The sequence below is a fragment of the Dermacentor silvarum genome, chromosome 2, assembly GCF_013339745.2.
Source record: "Dermacentor silvarum isolate Dsil-2018 chromosome 2, BIME_Dsil_1.4, whole genome shotgun sequence".
Taxonomy (NCBI): domain Eukaryota; kingdom Metazoa; phylum Arthropoda; class Arachnida; order Ixodida; family Ixodidae; genus Dermacentor; species Dermacentor silvarum.
Window position 1 is genome coordinate 250,748,920 of NC_051155.1, and position 23,254 is coordinate 250,772,173.

The 23,254-nt window shown below is 46.7% G+C and overlaps 1 protein-coding gene across 4 annotated transcripts in view; it reads left to right on the plus strand.

Moving 5' to 3' along the window:
• Positions 1-23,254, plus strand: part of LOC119443130 (arylsulfatase B) — a 101,361-nt gene that overhangs the window by 34,107 nt on the left and 44,000 nt on the right. For all 4 annotated transcript variants that reach the window (XM_049662596.1, XM_037708281.2, XM_049662594.1 and 1 more), the window contains exons 2-4: positions 4,778-4,897; positions 12,340-12,453; positions 13,426-13,585. In XM_049662596.1, coding sequence (XP_049518553.1) covers positions 4,865-4,897; positions 12,340-12,453; positions 13,426-13,585 — 307 coding nt within the window. In that variant the 5' untranslated portion in view covers positions 4,778-4,864. The remainder of the gene's footprint in view (positions 1-4,777; positions 4,898-12,339; positions 12,454-13,425; positions 13,586-23,254) is intronic.

Sequence of the window (23,254 nt, forward strand, 5' to 3'; positions counted from 1 at the left end):
TGATACCCTCCGATAAAAAAGAAACAGAAAAGAAACAACCCGAATATAATGTATTACTTGGTACATTTGTAAATTTAACCCGAAAGAACGCGAACTTTGGAATGGTTCCACAAGAAACCCGATTTCTCCCCGATTATCAGCTTGAAAAATAGCACCCGATCTTTACCCCCGAATGTCAAAAAAAAAAAATGGCCTCATATCTGCTTGCTTCCCTGCAAATGACGTCGAAACACAATAGTCTTCTGCCACCCCTGATACGTAGCACCCTCTCTTCTCCCCCTCCCACCCCTCTCACTCCTCCCATGATGGATGCAATGAAGGTTTTGCTGAATTCAATTCAAAATTCCCGCGTTCGCCGTGCACTCGCGCCATATGTTGGGAACTTTTATTATTGTTGGCTATAGAGCCGCGGCTTCAGTCAGCTTGTCTTTAACGCGTAGCGTCTCTTCGACCCCATTTTTAACGCGTTTATTTTTCATTTACGAACGTAAAAACTAGTCCAATGTGTATTCTTAATTAAATGAACGCTGCGGATCACGGTTATGTACATATATTTTGCCTCAAATTGGCCTGAGGTTTCCTTTGCGCTGTATATTGTTGACGTGTATGACGCCGTGCCACCAGTGCTAGTTAGTAGATTGGTTGGTTTTGGCCGAGCGGTTGAATCGAGTGATAGACAAGGTTTTTTGTGTTTAGGCAGCCCAAGAAAGGCTATCGTCTTATATAAAACCCGAAAACGAACAACCCTAAGCATACGGCGCGCGGGGCCACAACTTTATATGGAACATCATGGTGACGGCAGAAACCTGCTTGGAGTGTTCATATAATTGTTGCCGCAATAAAAGACTTTGAAATCAACCCTCACACTAAGTGATACCTGCTGCCGACCTCTGATGATAACGTACAGTTGCAGCGGAAAAAGATTAGCACAAGTGACCGATCACCCGATCAGATAAATTGCAGCACGCGACGCTGTTGTTTCCTAGCACGCCGAAAACGAGAGTACCAGGCATCCCCTCTATATAGATAAAAGGACGAAAATGCCGCATGAGTGGCATTTTTGATACCAGTGTGCACGGGAACAATAGCACCGCGTATACATACCGCAATTTCCCTGCTCCGGTCATCGGCCGCTTGTGCTAGTCTTTTTCCGTTGCAGTTGCACCTTTCGGCATGTTTTTTTTTTAGATGCGAATCATCTTATGCTCGGGACTATGTCACTCCCTCCCTCCCTATACCTCCCTCCATCCATCCAACCGCCGTGCGACCACACCCCTACTGCGCATGCGCATCCTCCTCCCCCTCCTCTCCTCTCCGACGCTCCTTACCTCTCCGGATTGCGCAACGAATGGCAACACTGCGGCTCCGCGCGCAATAATGCGAAGCAGCTTAGGTTAGAGACGCGACGGTAGGCGCCCCAGAGGCACCGGCAACAGTCACCAACGCTGCGCGCGTTCGTGCGAACGCGGGCAAAACGCCGACGGCGTCGACAACAGTTCTGCGCGTTGCTCGTGCTGCTGCATGTCCAAGTGTATACAGCTGATAAAACTACCTTGAGTCGACCCCATGGCTGCTTCGCATACTACTCAGGGTTCCCCTACGGGAAGATGGCGTAATTTTTTTTTTATTGCGATAGCAATTATATGGACACTCAAAAGCAGATTTCTGCCGTCGGCGTCGCCGTCGCCGTCGCCGTGAGGTTCCGTATGACGTCATTTGGAGAAGAAATCGTCGCCGCGTGCCGAACGCTGTATGTGCGAGTGAAAGGGCGCGAGGGGCGCGTCTTTCACGGGGAGTGAACGCACGGCGGAGAACAAACGCGCGTTCTGCGCCGTGCTCGCTCAAGGGCTGCAGAAGTAGGCGTCTCTGTTCTCCTCTACAATCACCATATATGTAGAGCAAACGTGCCTTCTTCCGACGCACGAAAGGCCGTGGGGGGGAGGGGGAGGGAAGGGAGGCGACGTTTAGCTGCGGCACCAAGTGCCTATTTATATCAGAGGCTCCGGCAACAGTCACCAACGCCGCACGCATTTTGAGCCAACGCGGGCAAAACGCCGACGGCGTCGACAACAGTTCTGCGTGTTGCCGGTGCTGCTGCATGTCCAAGTTTATACAGCTGATAAAGCTGCTATCATTACTCCGTATAGCTCTCTTCAAATTTGCTATCGCAATTGATGCTTCACCTTTCAGGTGAAACTGCGACAACTTTCTAAGCAAACGGGTGTTTCAGCGAACATATTCAAAAATTTTTTTAACCTAAACGAAGTTGTCTGTCTGTGATTGCACAGTTAGTGGACCGCAACTGATGGACCGCAACTCCGAACCGATTGTACCTACAAGGGTGAATTTCATCCAGATGACTGTGCACCTAAAACATGTTTATGATGGACTTGATACTCAACTGCACTGGTTCCCCATTTTCAATGTTTGCTTGTGTGCGTGTGACACTATATGCTTGTTAATTTAGTTAGTAAGCCTATGTTTCCAGTTTACACGCCCGATAAATCTACTATCCTTAGTTCGTATAGCTGTTTGCAAATTTCTTATCGCAATCGATGCGTCGCTTTTCTGGCGAGACTGCGACTTTTTTAACAGCGAAGCTGTTTAATCCAGCCGTAATTTGTGGTTTGTGGTTCGTATCAAGAAATAAAAGAAAATTAACTTTCTTACTGAGGCGGGATTCGAGCACGCGTACCCAGGGTCCCAAGGCGAGCGTCGTAACCACCAGCCAAGCTTGTAGAAGATGCATTTATGCGAACCATATGATTGCGTTTGAGCGTCGTCGTCTTCGTCCACAGCTGGCGCGTTCGCACGCTCGTGCTCTGCGAGGTGAAGAAGAGATTTTGCGCGCTATGCTCGGGAGAGAGATAAATAAAATGAGAGCGAGAGAGAGTAAGAGACGCATTCACGGAGCGGGTCTGCTAGAACACGTTGTCGGCATTGCAACGCAGTGTCGGTGTTGCAAGCTGCGCTATGCAACGTGCAGGGACGGCCGTAAGTCCGAGAAGCGCGAAAAGAAATTATCATCATCATGAGTAATAAGATGACAAGTTCGCGCGCTCTTCCGTAAAATGCTGGGCTACGATCTCCCAGCTTCGCTGTTTCAAGCGTTGCGCGGCCGAGTGCAAGGTTAAGCGTTTTTTATCTTGAAATTCGTGTTTTTTTTTTTTTACGAGCTATTAGAGCGCTTCTAGTGGTTGAACCAGCTTCGTTCCGGAAGCCACTTTGGCTCGCCATGGTCACGCGGGGTCGCGACATGTGGGCGACGTGGGCGGCAGCTTCCGGTACGGGCGTAAAAATCTAGCAGCGCTAGATACCGACGACGCCACGCACCGTTAGGGAGACCTTTCAGGTTAGCCCTTTCCCAAGGAATGTACACCCCCATTATAATGTGGCTAGACGAAATGCACGAGCCCGATCTCTCATTGACTTTACGCACAAAAGCCTGCAACTAACTCCCTATGTAGATGCTGCCCAGTATGGGCGCACAAATTAATTTGTAGCTGTTGTAGCTGATCGTCACGGGAAAATCTTTAATGCAGCTTCGCTAAGACACACCACGGTAGCGGCGGCTGAACAGGTTGCCATCGCGCTAGTTATGAACGACCCCTCGCGGCCTTACATCTACACTGACTCGAGATCAGCCATACGAGCCTTTCTATCTGGCCTAATTTCGAAAGAGGCGGCGGCTATAATCAAGCAAAGACCACCTGATGCTTTTCGCACTATCGCATGGTTCCCGGCGCACATGGGAACCAATGTACATCCCAGCAAACCCAACCCGAATGAGCTAGTTGATGACCAAGCGCGAGGTCTAACATTCCGCGATGGTCCTGATAAGCTAAACAGTCCGAATTGTGAGCATAACTGTAACCCATTACTCTCTTTTCACGAAATAGTCAAGCACTATCAGCTTGGGCGCAGGCAATTCCTACTCCCACACCCAAAGCTAACTATAGACCTCAATCTTGCACATTGAGAATGTTACAAACGGGATCTTTCCCGTCGAGAGGAAAGTTAGCCGCTTTGCTCCGGACATCGACTCACACTGCCCTAAGTGCAATGAAGAGTATTGCTCGTTAGCACACATGCTGTGGCAATGTTCTACGTTACAAAACGCCTCTTGTAATAAACAAGAGGACTGCAGGAGGAAACCTTTAAAAGCGGCGATCCCCAGGCCCTACTAAGGGCTGTCCAAAGGGCCCGCGAATGGGCGGAGGACCCATGGTCTTCCGGCCCCAACGTGGGAGCGGTCCGCAACTACGACTTAGTAGTTGTTAAGACCTTAATAAAGTTTGTCGACTGACTGACTGACTCTCGTCACGCGTCAACACGCGACGCAGTCACCGTGCTTGATTGACGCTGAACTTGCCCAGACGCGGTGCATCGCGTGCCGCGTACCGACGTGTACGTCTGGTTGGGCATTCTCAGCGTTCGCACGCCCCGGCGCGCCATGCATTTTGGAGGTCACGTGCAGGTTTTGTGGTGGTTCCGCTAGATGGCACCAAGTGTTCTGGGAAGCGCGAAAGAGGAATCCCACTGCAGTACAGGCCTCATGCATAACTCGTTTCGAAGGTGGCTGTGTCGCTACATTTATTCAGCGCTAAACACATTACCGTCGACAGTCATCGTGAGATGGCAATTTTTTCTTCTCCCTCACTCGCGCGTGCAAGCAAGCGTACGGCGTCCTTGCTCCGGCGCACCAACATGCGCTCCCAGTTTCACGGAAATGTCCTCTCTTGAGGCCACGGTGTATTACACCGCGCTTGACACGCAGGGCGAACGTCAACCTGGACGGCTCGTGTAGAGCAGCGGGCTTTTCGATCGCAAGGCGGCGCTCGTGGTCGCCCGTCCCGGGATTCACATGCCTCGCTGGTGCAGAACGTTCACCCTTCTGGTAAGCATTGATTGGCCGCCTAGAACGTTCCGCATGACTTACCTCAGGGTGTACTCAACGATACCTTGGAACGGATAGATCGCTTTGTGCTTCAATTACATTTGCATTTAAAATAGATAGCCAAGTGTACACCTCACTCATGAGAACAGATTACTTGCTTAAATCTTCAATTTTGTTTATTTCAAAGATTGACCATTGTCGAAAATAATTTTTTCAGTGAGGCATACATTTAAATGCGTCATTCATTTCTGATGCTTGAATTTTAAATAAAACAACAGAAAGGCTGCTGCTGCGGCATGAGCTCGATCGTGCCGTGACAAAAGTTAGCAGTAAAGCGACGTTAAGGCATGGCACATTTATTATTATTATTATTATTTGTTAATAAATTATTATTATTATTATTATTATTATTATTATTATTATTATTATTATTATTATTATTATTATTATTATTATTATTATTATTATTATTATTATTGGCGATTGGGGATTCGAACTATACTGGAGTGTATGAAAAATTTTGTGAGCAGCTAAAGAAGTTTGAGCTTTCTAGTATGTATACAATAACTAAAAAACAAAGGAAAGATTACGCCTGGTTTACGGCCGACATAATGAGAGCTATTTCCTACAGAGATTGGTGGTGGAAAAGGAGCAAGCGCACGCCGAAAAACAGATTTGAAAACGGAATATAAGATTGCGAGAAATCGGGTCGTTGCTCTCTTGAGATCAGCAAGACGGCGGTATTTTTTAGGTAGATTCAATCAAGCATGCAAATATTCAGCAAAAACTTGGGCTCTAATCTCCGAGGCAGTAGTGTCGCGCCTACGAAGTATCTTCTTCAGATACGTTCTTCTAATACTGCGCAGCCGCAGAGACACACTTGCTCGCTCAAACAAACTGTCGAAGCATCTGCTTTTTTGCCTACGTTGACGAAAGAAGACTTGAGGAGAATAATTTTCAGTTTTCGAACTAGTAAACAACCAGGTATAGATGGGGTGGCTGTTGCCACACTAAGAAGAAATTTTGACACATTAGCAGACATGCTGCTTTTTATGATTAATGGTTTTATAAACACCGCATCAATTCCAGAGACATTAAAAACCGCAATTGTTAAGCCGCTGTATAAAACTGGGAAAAAAAGATGATGTGGAAAATTATAGGCCTATCTCCATTTTGCCTATACTCTCCCAAATACTGGAAAAGTTTCTGTTTGATTGTATGACTTCCTTCTTAAAGGAATTTTCGGTACTAACACCAAGACAGTTCGGATTTATTGCTGAGCGAAGTACTATAACACTGTTAGAAGAGTTTACCGATGAAGTATGTTCTGCTTTAGATAAGAACCTGTATAGTTGTGCTTTGTTTTTGGATTCAGCAAAAGCGTTTGAAACTGTTTACCATAACATTTTATTGGAAAAGTTGTTTCGTTTGGGTTTCAGGGGACCCTTTTTTGATCTTCTCTATAATTATCTGCATGGCAGGTCACAGGCGGTCATGGGTAGTAAAGAAATTGTTAGCAATAGGAGATATATTACAGCTGGTGTTCCCCAAGGATCTGTGTTGTCACCGCTGTTATTCAATTTATTTATGAACGACTTTCCCTCGATAATCAGAAAAGCGACGGTGTATCAATATGCAGATGATACGGTTCTACTCACACGCCACATATGTTATGAAGAAGCTATTAACACTCTACAGAATGCAGTTCATAAGGCAATGCAATGGTTTGGAGAAAATTGTGTATTTATCAATGCTAAGAAAAGCAAACTCATGTGTTTCCGAAGTCCATTAAAAACTCAAAACATAAACTTAATTACCAATATTTTTACATTATGAACAATGCAAATCATGTACATGTACTGCTATAGAATATGTAGAGACATTCAAATACCTGGGTATAACGTTCCACAGCGGCATGTCATGACAATATCATATGGCATTTTTATGTGGTAAACTAAGGAGTGTTGCATATCTACTCTTTAACATAAAGGGCTTAGTACCTGTACCAATAAAGAAAACGATAGTTCACGCACTAGCATACAGTGTGCTGAGGTATGGCATAACAATTTTCTCCTTTTGTTCAGAGACCTGGAAAAATCGGATTGATAAATTACTAAAAAATATATTTAAAAATGTGGCATATGGTACTGCAGTAAATTGCAATAATATATTTCATGAATTGGGATTTTGCACTTTCGAGGATTTGTTTATCAGGACGGTTATTATTCGCCATAATTGGTGTGATGAATTTAAAGAGGCATACGTTGCTCCGCGATTGTTGCGAGAAAAAAAAGAACGTTTTAGAATACCCTATTCTGCTACTAAGTATGGAGAATCTAGAAGAATAGTATAAATCCCAAAAATATTTAATGCTTTGTCTGATGAATTCTTTTCTGCAACTTCAAAAAAAAAAGCAGTTGAAGAAATTATTGACGAAATGTTGAATTATTGTTCCCATTCGTTATTTCAATTATTTATGCTTTTGTATCTTTCTTTGCAATGTCATTGTCTTTTAAGATGTTTTTACTATGAACTATTTGTCTGAAAGATGTTAAAAATGAGTTAATATGTAAATATGTAACCACATCACTGTACCGACTCTGCTGGGCCTAGTCACACAAGTCCTCATGGACTTAGACAGGCCCGTTTCAGTGTATTGCTATTGGATGTGTATCAATAAATTATTATTTGTTGTTGTTGTTGTTGTTGTTGTTGTTGTTGTTGTTGTTGTTGTTGTTGTTGTTGTTGTTGTTGTTGTTGTTGTTGTTGTTGTTGTTGTTGTTGTTGTTGTTGTTGTTGTTGTTGTTGTTGTTGTTGTTGTTGTTGTTGTTGTTGTTGTTGTTGTTGTTGTTGTTGTTGTTGTTGTTGTTGTTGTTGTTGTTGTTGTTGTTAGATTATCGAGGGAATTCAAGTCTCCTCCATTGGAATATGCGTCGGTCGTCGGGAATGGCTTTTCCGGATCCAACAGTGACATTATAGATCGGGTCCAGAAAAAGTTTCTAAACATATATTACCGCTTTACTAACACGGACATTGGGTACTGTTCTAGAACTGTTGGATTGTTGTCATTTCCCTTACTTCGCTACCGACGCAATCGCGCTGACCTCCTGTTTCTTTTCAAACTCCTTCACGGTATCCTCGCGTGCCCCGAACTCCTTAGTTGTATCACGTGTCGTATCATTCCGCACAAACTCACCAGAGAGCATAGAGCTTTCCTTGTTCCAGCCTGTCATCACTAACACTCAAGCTTCCACAGAATACCGAGTCTTTATAACGCTTACTTTCATGATCTTGATATTTTTCATAGCTCGCTATAATCGCTCTTTTCAGAGCTTTGCCTTGTGTTGTGTCATAGCTTCATGCATTGTTCGACTGCCTTTCTCCTCCTTTTTCTTTTGTATTTACCTTGAGCTTCATTGTAGGTAGGTTCTTCTTTTCACAATTGTTCTTTTTATTCATTGGCCTTTTTTTATTATATTCCCCTGCAGTTTTTTTTTCTTTTGGTTTTTAATGTATGCGTGCACCAGCACTCAGACCTTAGGGTTGTTCCTGGACACCTTAAATAAATACGATTGATTGAGCGATTGATTGTTTGGTTATTATTACGAGTATGCCCCTTGTACAATGGCACAAACGCAGTAGTTGGGGATAGACAGGGTGATATGATAAACGAACAAGAGTATATGCAAACATGTAAACGAAGATATCGAGGAAACCGATCATGAATCGAAGAAAATAATATGCAGTAAAGTTGTCAGCCTTGCAGAAACAGGAAGAAACAAAAACAACTTTAATGTGAGAGGTAAGCTTGAGGTGAAGGATAACTTTAATTTTGAAAAATAATAAGAATTATCAATCAATCGATCAATCACTCAATCAGTCAGTCAATCAATGTCACAAAAGAGCGCGTAATCAAAGCGCGCGCCGCGTGTCACGCAAGCCAGCGAAAGAACACGCCGGCCCCGCGGCAACTTCAACATAGGGGCAAAGCGCATACGCCTCAAACAGCGACGCGACCAACGGCGTCTACACGTCTAGAAGAGCATAGACGAGGCGACGGTAACTAGAGAGAGAGAGGGAGCGCGGGTGCCGAGACACCTTCTCATCCAGCGAGTCGAGAGAGAGAAAGAGATTACTACAGCGTGAGCGTGCGCCAACAGGATGACTAACCACCCCCTCGACGACGCTCCGACGGCGGCGGTCGAAGGTGCGGAAAAAGACTAGAAGATTCCCAGACTTTGGCCATGCTACGAGAGCACGACTCCCATAGGAAGGTTCGAGAACGCCTGTGACGGCTATATAACCGCCGTGCGAGAATCAGAAGGAATCAGACCACACCGGTGAAGTGATGTAACGTGAAGACCGAGCGTCTGCGGAAGAAGGGGATTCCCCGGCAAGCTAGTCGACGAGTTCATCGAGCGTCTGCATTTCCGGAAGAAGTTCCTGCTTCGATATTTGCTCCGAGTTGCGCCGAGATCGTCCGACTGAAGACCAGCACGGTGAATACGATTGGACACTTTGTGTTCCTATTCATTTTGTACTTTACGTGTTGGACTCTTAGTGTTTGTCGTTAATTATTTTCCTGTGTTTTTGTGAATACCTATCTGAATTGTATTGTGAAGCGTCTAGCCTAAGTGTGCACGTGTGTGTGTAACTGCCTTGTGTGAAGAATATATTTTGTTGTGTTTTGACAACTCTGGGCTCTGACTCGGTCTTTGGACAGCCACTGGCGTTCGCTGGCGCACCAGAGGGCCCATTCTTAATGGTCCTTGCTTTCGTGCGATCATTTTCGGAAGCTGATAAGTCGGCCTTGGAATTTGGTCCGGCGTCTGCGCCTCGTTCACGGGGTCTGTGACAATCAAGCAATCAATCAATCAATTGTATTAATGTGTCGAGTTCTTGGTACTGGCGCACTTGAGAATTGGTATAATATACATACACAGCCGATCAAGCGTCCACCCCACAGTATTTGGCTGGATACGAGAAATGCGTTCATTCGGTCAAAGCAACTGTGGCTTATTCGGGATAGGAATAGGCAGACACTAGAAAGATATGAAACAAAAGCAGTATTCGAAGTAGCGTCGTGACACCAAGCATGGTAACTTGTACATGGAGTAATCTAGATACATATACATGAATAAGCAGGAATAAAACGAACAAATTTTATACGATTGTGGTTTACAGCATTACCATCTTACAGTATTAACCATCTGCCCAGCATTACAGCATTAACCATCTGCCCACGTAACTTTTGTCAAAATTTAAAATATGCGAGTTCCAGGTAGCTCGACGAAACTAAGGTAATGTTGTTTGCCGTCGCTTGGAGCAAGTCAGACTGTCCAACAGCCGCGCTCTTCTGTCGGAATCTCCAACTCGGCACTCTTTGACGAGAATCCCATCAGCGAATTCCTCAAGCGTCTGCCAGGTCTTTCCAGTCTTTAAATCTGGCCCCAAAACGGATCTCGCAAACTACCGGCCGATTTTTCTTCTCTCTGCAATTTCCAAGCTTTTCGAATTAGCTATTCACAGTGTATTGTTGTTCAGTGTAAACAAATTTTCTTGTTCCAAATCAGCAAAGATTTTTTCCGGCCGCTCAACGACCGCCAATCTTGTCAGGTTTATGATGCCGGTTTCCACGCCCATCACGCAAAGGGGGGCAAGTTGACGCTGTGTACTGCGATCTCAGCAAAGCCTTTGACGTAGTCGATCATCCCCTACCGCTCGAGAAGCTTGCGCACTACGGTGTCGAAGCTGCTGTTGTAGTTCCACGACGCAGCTATCTCTTCGAGAGGTCTTGCTTCGTGAGCGTCAATGGTTAATCTTCTTTTGCCTATACTATATTTAGTGGTGTGCCCTAGGGTTCCGTGTTAGGTCCGCTTCCCTTCTTAATTTTCAACAATACCGATTCCTCAGCAAACCAAAAGGCTATTTCTTCTATACGCTGACGAAATCAAAATATTTAAGGAAAGACAGTAGTATTGAGGACTTCCGCGCCCCGCAGTCCGACCTATCCTCATTCTCAAAATGATGCCAGTTAAACGGGCTCACCCTAAATTTATCTAGAACCAGAATTATGTCACATTCGCGTAAAACCCACAACATTGTCTTCCCTTGTTTTTCTGCTGTTCGTAGTGTTGACCAGGGTTGTTTACATAAGTGATCTCGGTGTGCTTTTTGATAGTACGTTGAGCTTCTCCGCCCATGCACTCCAAGCGCGTAGCATCCAAGGCATATACTTGTGACCGTGTTGTTCTGCTACATAAAATTGCTCATGGGAAAACTTATGTCAATGCACCTATTGTTTTCACTAACCCTTTTTCTCAGCCCACCAGAAGTCATCGTCTTAACATTGTTCCTTTGAATTCATCGATTGATTGTTTAGGTTTTTCCTTTTTTCCACATACAATTACGATTTGGGATGGCCTTGAGGGGTCCTTGCGCGAGTTATCGAGTGATGAATTTCCCGACCTATTGCCTAGTTATGTTCATCAACCAACTAGGTCTTCCTGATATTTTCTTTCTATATTGTTTGTTTTCTTTCTTTTTGCCAACATCTGCCAACAACTGCGCTCGTCGCTCGTCCGCACCGTCTCTTATCTCCACACGGCTCTGACGTTTATGCGCCGTGCATTCGCCGCTCAGTTTCCGTTGAAGCGATAGACCGCACGTACCTTCGCCCGCGGCGGCGTATGCTTGCTGCCAGCGTTTTGACAGTCGTTGTCTGCAGTCATTCAGTGTGATCTATTCGTGTTTGTTTGTGCGCGCTCACACCACGCTTGTTCATTCAGTTAGTAATAGTCGGGCCACATTTTCCAACGCACGCTACACATGCAATGCTGCCCGGATCGGCAGTGCAGCGCTACAGGTGTGTCCCTTCGCACGCGCGCTGCCCACGGGAAGCGCTTCTCATCAACACCACCGTTTCACAAGCGCCTTCTCGTGGTCATCGAGTCTCTCTTCATGTCGGTCTACTTACGGCGCAGCACACCTGCTTACTTAATCAGCTCATGTTTACTTCAATTCACATTGCTACCAAAGCCGCTCACCTCACTTCGTATGGCATTGCTGTGTTGCTATCGCATTCATTGCTTCGCCCTTAGGGCGAAACTGTGACATTTATTATTATTATTATTATTATTATTATTATTATTATTATTATTATTATTATTATTATTATTATTATTATTATTATTATTATTATTATTATTATTATTATTATTATTATTATTATTATTATTTGCTTCACAATTCGTCGCTTGAAGAATGTTTTGAGCTTAAAGGTGTGCTGACATTTTGGGAAGTACGCTACAAATTGTTTGGTTCGAAAACGGGAAGGGAACATGTCGACGTTGTGAGTTGTACATCAACTCCATGCGCAGAGGATTGGCATGTTTCGTCAACACGGACCATCATCTGTGACGCGTACAATCTTCGATTTACAGACGGTCGGCGGCGTCATCGGCGCCCTACTGGCCTACGCGGTGTACGTATTAACGACGTCCCGACAGGAGCAAGTCAAAAAGCCGCACATCATCTTCATACTCGCCGATGACCTGGTGAGTGAGACAGTGGTCGAGCTGCTAGTTTGTTTCGCCTCAACGATGGTCAGCCAGAGCATGACTATGGTTCTACTAGGAGCCCCGCTGTGGTTTGACCTCGCTGGTGGTGCATTTTGGAAACAGCAACCCTTGCACTGCGATGACACGTGGAAATGTGCATGTTCTGTAGCTTTCCGTCACCTGCTGACTATATTCAAATGCAATTCAAGGACACACACGTAGTGCGACCAGTGGAACACGGTGAGCCTGGCGAGTAAAAAAATAATAGGAACCAACAGGGGAAGGGAGGAACGTCAGGGGGAAATGAACGCGTCAGTCTCGCGATGCTGTCGCTCCTGCTAGAGCATTTTTTACAGTGACAACTCCTTTTTTCATAAAATTGACACCGGGACGCAGTTAATAAAACAGAGTGTTAACCACGTAATTTGCGTTGATTTCGAGCGTAAGATTGGCGCAAAAGTTTAACACGGACCTGAAGGAAAGGGCTGGACACATTGGAAGCTAAAATCCCACTACAAACTGGAATGGAACAAACGAGTCCAGGCGTCAACAAGAGTCTATATAGACAACACAGGAATTATTTGTAGGAAATGCCAACTTTCACTTTCACGCGGCGTTGTCGAGATTGCGCCTGCTTTCCAAGATTAGACGAAAGCAAGATTCTCTTCAAGCACGCGCATCAACTAGCACGTGAAATCGTCGAGGTGTTCTTTTGTCGAGGGCAACCGAAAACACGTGCGTGAGCCACGTTTAAGTGAATTTATAGCATAGTGAGATTAATTTCCTGAGGACCTGTTCTAAGCAGTTGCACTTAAATGAAGTGTAGTTAAATAACCCTCAGCCTGTGACCACGTCAAGTGGATGATTTAATTAGAGGCAACTGAAATTATCAATGCACCTGTTCGAAAGACGAAACTGTGCTGCTGCTGCCGCTGCTTGCATAGTTCATTGTGCAAATGCAAAATGCAGGGTTGGGCCGACGTCAGCTTCCATGGATCTCCCCAAATCCCGACCCCCAACCTGGACACGCTGGCCGCTGACGGAGTGGTGCTCAACAACTACTACGTGCACCCGACTTGCACAGCGTCGAGGGGTGCACTCATGACCGGTCTCTACTCGACGCGATACGGTACGCTCTCCTGCGAGTAGCGTTGCTCATACGAAACAGCTCCGTATGTGCGTACGTATTGTTGATTAACTACAGTAATGACTTCAAAGAACATTTATCTTTCCTTGTCCATCCCAAATATGTAATAACCTAATATTATCATAATGCAATCGTCTTGCTTTGAATTATCATTTTACAGCGAACCTGCTAGGTTAGTCCCGAAGTCTATATTTTGAAGAAGTGTGGAAATGTTAGGGGAAATATGCAGAAATTTTGAGGAGTGTGTGTTCATTATAGGAATTAAATGAAATTTTCTAAATTCTCGTTTTCGGCCTGTTTAGAGACGTTATATGAAACGTTTACAAGGTTTCCCCCTTCCCTGAAAGGACCAAGAACGGCTGTGATGATGATGATGATGATGATGATGATGATAATGATGATGATGATCAAATAAACTTTTATTTCCAAAACATTGTTTCCGAGCGTTTAAGCTCGGGGTCACCCTAGGTGGGAGGGTCCCTCATTCCAGGAATCCTCTGGCCGTGATCGCCTCCCGCGCTTTGGCGACAAGTCATCGTTGGTCGTCCAGGTCCGGAGTGGAGATCTCGGCCTCCCACGTATCGGCGAGAAGGTTGATGTCTTCAGGTCGTAGCAGGTGTGGTAACTGCGTCTTCGGCGCGCCACGGGCACTCGAGTAGTAGATGCGCCGAAGTGCCTGACACATCGCAGACCGGGCAGTTGTAAGTGTGTAGCGTCTGGTGCACCCAATGCATGAGGAGGTGTTGCTCTGCAGTCTTCGGAATTCTGTGCTTTCGTCTTTTGTCAGCTTTGGGTGAGGTGGCGGGTACACTCTGCGCCCCAGTCGGTAGTGTTGGAGGATGGCGTTATACATGGGGGGGGGGGGGGGGGGGGGGTACGGTCTCCACTTCCGCTGCGACGCCATGGAGGCGGTCGGGGTCCTCGCGAGGTGCCGAGAGAGGCCCGGTTGAATTGACCACGGGCAGTGAGTGAGTGAGTGAGTGAGTGAGTGAGTGAGTGAACTTTATTGGGTCCACAATAGACGCGAGTAATCTCGACGTCACCTGGCTAGGCCCACTCGGGGACCATCAGGTCAAACCTGATGGCCCTCTCGCGGGCCCTCTGGACTGCCAGGATTTGAGAGGTCTGATCCTGGGCCTTAATAAGCATCATCATTTCCTCTTGGGTGAAAGGGGGACCGGCAAATGCGCAGCCCCACAGGACATGCTCGAAGTCCGCATAACCACCACACAGGGGGCAGTCCGGGCTTGGGAACCGTTCGGGGTACATTGTGTGCAGTGCTGCAGGGCTTGGGTAAGTGCCGGTTTGTAGAAGTCTGAGAGTCACTGCCTGGGCCCTGCACAGTGAGGAGTGCGGCAGAGGCAGAAGTCTTCTTGATAAGTAATTGTGTTTGCATATCTCGTTGTATGAGCAGAGAGGCTCGGGTCGCCCTAGAGAGGACGCATTACCCGGCGCACGGTCAGTCAAACCTCGTGCAGCCGAGTGTGCCTCCTCGTTGGGGTTGAGCAAGGCACCTTCAATGTTTCTAAGGTGCGCAGGGAACCAGGCCAATGAGTGATCTTTGAGGTCTTTGGCGTTTTGGATGATACGTAGGGCCTGGGGAGCCACCACGGGCAGTGACACATTTTAAAGGAAACGACGGTTATTTAATGGGTGACGAGTACCGAAAGTTTCAAACGCGTAGATTAATTAGGTGCTTTGAAAATAATTACTGCATACTCTTTTTTTTTCAATTTTTGTGTTATGCGAGACGCGTGTTTGGCTCTCCCGGTCTCCTCGTTGAAATATGCGAGGCACGGAAGCATGTTGTAAGTGACGAACGATAGATGTTTAAATTGTGTAGGTTAATTACAGCCTTCGTAGAAAATTACTTATGCAAGCGTTACAGAGCATAGGCGCCGACTACGGGGGGGGGGGGGGGGGGGGGGGGGGGCTCCGGGGTTGGAGCCCCCTCCAGAATTTTCCGGGGGGGAGGGGGGGGGGGGGCCCTACCGCCTCTAAAATGTCATCACCGGAGTTCTGTTACCCAAATAATTTGAGGGCTCTTTTGCGTTGCCTCCACATGTTCACTTTTGTTGTGGCTAAAAGCTTACAGCACCATTGTTGGCGCGGACGTGCACGGCTTTTAATTTATACTTTCGCTTTATTTCGGCAAATCCTTACAATAGGAGGACAAGCGCATTAGAAGCACCAGCGGCGGCTGCCTCATCCGCGTTTTCTCTCATGAACATTTTTTTTTAAATTTCCGCTGAGAACACCACGCACCAACACAATATATTTAAATATATACAAAGGACAAAGTTTATTATATTTTTTAAAGAGAAGGATCGAGGTAGCCAACTAAATGGATAGCCTATACCTAGAGAATGAATATGTTGGTGTATGTTCACTTCACTTCAAATTACTTTGCATGTTTTTATGGCCCTGAAAAAAAAAACCTGCAGACTTCAATGACCCTTTCGGCAGAGTCTTCTATCAACGGCGTGTGAAAAGCACGTGAGTGATATGTGTCTCAATATTGATTCTCTTTCCAGTAGGCAATGCTAACGACTGGCTACAATATAAATGAAAAAAGCAGCTCTTCTAATTATTTACAACATTTGCGCATTAGGGATGGAAACATCGCCTCTTGCATGCAGAGGCCATAAATACGGGGTGTTTCAGCAAACACATTCAAAAATTTTTTAAAGGTTGGCTGTGGCAGATAGCACAATTCTAGTTCATGAGCTGGTCTACAGAGAAGAGGTGGACATTAGTTGCACAAAAAATTGAAATGCATAATCGACTAATTAAAAAATCACCTGTTCGGTTTTTAACATTAACTTATGGCCCGTGTTGCAATTTACAAATTCTAGCCGTGGAATTCGCAAGGCGGATGCACTAGGAACTAATTCTCAGGATGGCACCAGCTTCAAGATATTAATTCCCGAACATTGCGGAGAAATGCATTGGCGTTCCAGTTACTTTTGCGCTTACCCGCCGTGGTTGTTTAGTGGCTATGGTGTTGGACTGCTAAGCATGAGGTCGCGGGATCAAATCACGGGCACGGCGGCTGCATTTCGATGGGGCGAAATGCTAGAACACCCGTATACTTAGATTTAGGTGCTCGTTAAAGAACCCCAGGTAGTCTAAATTATTCCAGAGTCCTCCACTATGGCGTGCCTCATAATGAGATCGTGGTTTTGGCACGTAAAATCCCATAATTTGTTCTTTTCATACTTTTGGGCTTTGATGCATAAAACGACGTTTTGTTGAGAAAGTGACTGGCACGCCAATGTATTTCTCCGCAAAGTTAGAGAATTAATATCTCGACACTGGTGTCAGCCTGAGATTTAGTTCAAAGTGGATCCGCACTCCACGGCTAGAATTTGTAAATTGCAACATGGGCCATAAGGTAATTAGCTAAAACTTAATTGGTTAATTTTGTTTATTAGTCGATTATGAATTTCAATTTTTTGTGCAAGTAATGCCCGCCTCTTCGAGTAGATGAGCTCATGAACTAGAATTGTACTATCTGCCACAGGCCACCTTTAAAAATTTTGGAAACTGGTCGCTGAAACGCCTTGTATATTGAATTCACTAAGTAACCGAAATGATGCCAACCCGGATTACCTCAAAATCAGAATAAATAGAAGTCTAGAAGTCATGCGCAGCAGCGCTTATACTCGGACTCAAAGTACTAAAAAAAATAAAAGAGAGTGCAATTTGGCCGGAAAGGCGAAGCAGTATGATAGCGAAGTAGAAGACAATTACACGAAGGAATATTCTTACCGTGTAAATCCGTGTAAGGATCGCACCCGTGTAAGGGCCGCGCCCCCAACTTGATAGCCAATATAAAAAAAAAAGACATCCAACCGAGAAGCAATCGCGTTCCGTGCGCTGATTCTGATCGGGCTCAACAGCGAATTGTCGCGCGCAGCGTACTTTCGCGCGTCGCTACTGGATGTCGAGAGGAGGCGATCGCGGAGGTTTACGGAGGATTTCATACTCGTAGTTGGAAAAATGAGGTCAAACGGACTGGTCCCATGAAAGGCTCGTCAAAATCGCGACAGAAAAGTGTGGCCCCTACACGAGTCTATACGGTAGTAATAGTGGCCACATAAATTGTAGTAAACATTCACCTAAAATTAAAATAGTAAGCATAGTTGACATAGTAAGCACGGACCATGTAAACCTGTAAATAACTCACTGGATGACCTCGAGCACTCGCATTCATAACGCAAGCATTGTGAAGAACGTCGGCAGCGGAGGCGAACGGTTCATACAGCCGCGCGATTCACCGCAGCTCTGAAAATTAGATTCTCATCATTATCTGCCTATTTTTATGTCCACTACTGACGGCCTCTGTGAGTGATCTGCGATGACCTCTGTCTCTTGACTCTGCAACACTAGGGGCGCAGAAAGACAGCCCGGCAAGGAAGACAGCGCGCATGAAGTTAGCAGCCATCCCTGGTCATCCTTTATCATTGCATCCACCAATGATTACCAACAATTAGATATGGCACGCGGGCCCTATAAGGGTCAGTCGCGCACAGTCATTCACAGCTACGGCAGGGATAGAGGAGAAGACGCGTGCTCTCCTTTCCATTCGCGTTTGATTACGTGATCTGCAACTAACCAGAATATTGAGCGCGTGGGAAATAATGCCCATCAAGCCGCCGTCCTTTTCGGCTCACTGTTACGTGCTTTTTCCCCCACCCACAGGGTATAGGTCCCTCATGTATATGGCTTTTGGATTTAATGCGGAACGTCCCGGCGACGACAACCACGACAATTTGCCTGAAGTGTCGATATAATTGGTTTCGCCATAAAGCTAGAAATAAAAAAAATGTTAGCAGAGGGTATATATATATATATATATATATATATATATATATATATATATATATATATATATCTGCGGAGTACAATCAACCTCTCTATATGGCTTTCATAGATTATGAAAAGGCATTTGATTCAGTAGAGATACAAGCAGTCATAGAGGCATTGCGCAATCAAGGAGTACAGGATGCATACGTGAATATATTGGCAAATGTCTACACGGACTGCACAGCAACATTGGTTCTCCACAAGAAAAGTAGAAAGTTACCTATTAAGAAAGGGTCCAGGCAAGGAGACACAATCTCTCTAATGCTATTCAGTGCATGCTTAGAAGTAGTATTCAAGCTGTTAGACTGGGAAGGCTTAGGAGTGAGGATCAACGGCGAATATCTCAGCAACCTTCGGTTTGCAGATGACACTGTCCTATTCAGCAACAATGGAGACGAATTACAACAAATGATTGAGGACCTTAATCGAGAAAGTGCAAGAATTGGGTTGAAGATGAATATGCAGAAGACAAAGATAATGTTCAATAGCCTGGCAAGGGAACAAGAATTCAGGATCGCCAGTCAGCATCTAGAGTCTGTAAAGGAATACATTTATCTAGGTCAATTGATCACAGGGGACCCTGATCATGAGAAAGAAATTTACAGAAGAATAAAATTGGGTTGGAGTGCATACGGCAGGCATTGCCAAATCCTGACCGGGAGCTTACCACTGTCGTTGAAAAGAAAAGTGTACAATCATTGTATTCTACTGGTGCTAACATATGGGGCAGAAACTTGGAGGTTAACAAAGAAGCTCGAGAACAAGTTAAGGACCGCACAAAGAGCGATGGAACGAAAAATCTTAGGAGTAACGTTAAGAGACAGGAAGAGAGTGGTATGGATCAGAGAACAAACGGAGATAGACGATATTCTAGTTGACATTAAGCGGAATAAATGGAGCTGGGCAGGTCATGTGATGCGTAGGATGGATAACCGGTGGACCATTAGGGCTACAGAATGGATACCAAGAGAAGGGAAGCGCAGTCGAGGACGGCAGAAAACCAGGTGGGATGATGAAGTTAGGAAATTCGCAGGCGCAAGTTGGAATACGCTAGCGCAAGACAGGGGTAATTGCAGATCGCAGGGAGAGGCCTTCGTCCTGCAGTGGACATAAATATAGGCTGATGATATATATATATATATATATATATATATATATATATATATTGTAAGGAAGATGACGAACGATGACGCAGAGTCAGCAGCATCGGCAGCATCAAGCGCGCAGCAGAAGCTCGAGCGAGAGGACTGGGCTCGGTGCATCCTACGACCCGCTGTCGCTACGAACCACAATAAATCCCCTTTATAAGTGGTGGAGGTGCTGGGTAACGTTCCACTCCACCATCCTGGAACTTCGTTCGCGGACGCTACCCTCTGCCATGCCGGACGCCCACCAGCAGACTCTTCCATCGCCACCCGTCCCTTGCGCTGGCACTGTTCAACCTCCCATCTTCAGCGGAACCGACGACAACGACGTTGAAGAGTGGCTGTCATCTTATGAACGGGTGAGCGTTCACAACAAATGGAATGACTCGGACAAGCTGGCTTACGTATCCTTCTATCTTGCGGGCGTCGCCAGTCTCTGGTTCAGGAATCATGAGAGGAATATCCGAACGTGGTCGGCGTTCAAGACGTCGATTACCGAAGTATTTGACCGACCCGCCGTCAGGATACTCCGAGCCGAGCAGCGTTTGCGTACACGCGCACAGGACACGGGTGAGACGTTCACCAGCTATATAGAAGACGTCCTCGATTTGTGCAGGCGCGTGAACGCTGCCATGACGGAAGCGGAAAAGATTAAGCACGTCATGAAGGGAATCGATGATGACGCGTTCCAGATGCTTCTGGCCAAGGACCCGCGCACTGTTGGCGACGTTATCAGCTTGTGCCAGAGCTATGATGAATTGCGAAAGCAGCGAGCTCTGACAAGGCGACATCCCACGCCTAATGCGGCGTCACTCTGCAGCCTGACCACCGGCCCCGAACAAGCCTCCTTGATAGCCCAAATCAAAGATTTCGTCCGCGAAGAAGTCGCACGACAGCTGTCTCTGGTGTCCATCACTCCGGAGTCTGCCAGCACTTTGCCGTCTCCTCTCCGTAATGTGATCCATGAAGAGGTCACGAAAGCGCTGCCAGCTGTTCACCAGCAGGATGCCGTGGCTACACCGTTAACTTATGCTGCGGTTGCTGCAATGGCCCCTCGCAGTGCGCCCGTACCACGTTTCCAGCAGCCTGTGCACCGCCCTCCTCCTCCCGCTCCCTGGGCCAGCACTGCCGTCGCTAACCCGTGGCGTACGCCGGACAATCGCCCTATATGCTTTGCATGTAGGTATCCCGGTCACGTCGCAAGGTTCTGCCGCCGCCGATCGCAGGCGTTCGATGACGATCGACGAGCGTCCTATGTGCCGCCCGATCCAAATGTGCCTTACGGACCCTTCGATCCATCACCACCTCGCTCCCAGAGTGATCGCCGTCCTCGCTTCGAACGCTTCCGGTCACCCTCCCCACGTCGCCGATCGCTTTCCCCTATGCGTCAGCGACCCGTCTCTAACGAAGAGGGAAACTAGACGACGCAGTTCCTGAGGCAAGAACTGCGCAAGTGTCGACATGCCGAAGTCCTCTTCCTTTACCTGCCAATGTCATTGATGTGTTTATCGAAGATGTCGCTACAGTCGCCCTCGTCGATACCGGTGCCGCTATTTCAGTTATGGATGCCAGGTTTTGCCGCTTGCTTGGTAAAGTGACGACGTCTCTGTCTGGATTGTCGCTTCGAACGGCAAGTGCTCAACCCATTCGCCCTACCGCTGCTTGTACAGCCTGTGTAACCATACAGGACGTTTTATACACGATTGAGTTCATAGTTCTTTCATCGTGCTCCCACGCCGTTATTCTAGGATGGGATTTTCTCTCACGCCACAATGCCATCATAAATTGCACTCGGGCTGAGATTGAACTTTCCCACCTTGGTGACCTGGCCTCGGTCGATGCTCATCCTGCAGCTAAACTTCTCGTGCAAGAAGACACCTGTATTCCCCCGTGCTCTTCAGCATTCGTACCGGTCTCGTGTAGTGCTATATCCGACGGGACGGTCTTATTCATGCCCTCTCTTCACTTTGTTACCCGAAAAGCGCTTCCTTTGCCCTTTGCAGCTCTTGACCTCGCCGTCGGTGTCAGCACGATGCCCATTTACAATCATCTTTCGTCGCCGCTATCACTGCTCCGCCGCGAATGCCTTGGTTACGTCGAGTCGGTTGATTCAACCCTAATTGTCTCCGTCCTCGACGAAATGCCTTCTATACTGCCGTTCATGAACTGAGTGCCCTCTCCGTAGCCGACTCAGCATGAACAGATGTGTTCAGCCCATTCATCGCCGACGATCTGACACATTCGCAGCGATCTCAACTCCTCGCAGTCCTTCAGCACTTCCACCGTTCTTTCGACGATGCACAAACATCTCTTGGCCGTGCATCGACAGTCGAGCATCACATCGACACTGGCTCTCACTCACCGCTGCGACAAAGACCATATCGCGTGTCTGCTACGGAACGTCGCGTCATTGCAGAACAGGTCGATGACATGCTTCGTCGGGGCGTCATTCAACCTTCACAGAGCCCATGGGCCTCTCCCGTGGTACTCGTCACGAAGAAAGACGGTTCCATCCGCTTCTGTGTTGATTTTCGACGGTTGAACAAGATCACACTGAAGGACGTCTACCTATTACCACGCATCGATGATGCTCTGGACTGTTTGCAGGGAGCCGAGTTCTTTTCTTCGCTGGATTTGCGGTCAGGCTATTGGCAGAGGCCGATCGCCCGAAAACTGCCTTTGTTACACCAGACGGCTTGTATGAATTCACCGTCATGCCTTTCGGACTTTGCAACGCACCTGCTACGTTCGAAAGAATGATGGATAATGTTCTGCGTGGCCTCAAATGGAAAATTTGTCTTTGATATCTTGACGACATTGTGGTGTTCGCCCCTGATTTCGCAACGCACCTGCTCCGCCTCCAGCACGTACTCACTTGCTTGACCAACGCCGGGTTGCAACATAACCTGAAGAAATGTTGATTTGCTGTTCGTCAGCTCACAATTTTAGGTCATGTCGTGTCAAAGGCGGGCGTTCGCCCGGATCCCGAGAAGCTACGTGCTGTTACTGCGTTCCCAAAACCTACCACTATCAAAGAGCTACGCAGTTTCATCGGCCTCTGCTCTTACTTTCGGCGATTCGTTCGAAACTTTGCGTCAATTATATCGCCTCTCACGCAGCTCCTTGGTGGCTCTAGAGATCTCTCATCATGGTCTCCAGAGTGTGACGACGCCTTCACAACCTTGCGCCGTCTTCTCACGACGCCACCCATTCTTCGCCATTTTGACCCTCAAGCACCAACCGAACTTAATACTGACGCAAGTGGTGTAGGCCTTGGTGCTGTGTTGGCACAACGTCAACCTGGCCACACCGAATACGTCGTCGCATACGCGAGTCGCACGTTAACCAAGGCGGAGGCCAATTACAGCGTAACAGAAAAGTTGTCGCAGTTTCACCTGAAAGGCGAAGCATCAATTGCGATAGCAAATTTGTAGAGAGCTATACGGAGTAATGATATTAGCTTTATCAGCTGTATAAACTTGGACATGCAGCAGCACCGGCAACACGCAGAACTATTGTCGACGCCTTCGGCGTTTTGCCCGCGTTCGCTCAAAATGCGTGCGGCGTCGGTGACTGTTACCGGAGCCTCTGATATAAATAGGCACTTGGTGCCGCAGCTAAACGTCGCCTCCCTTCC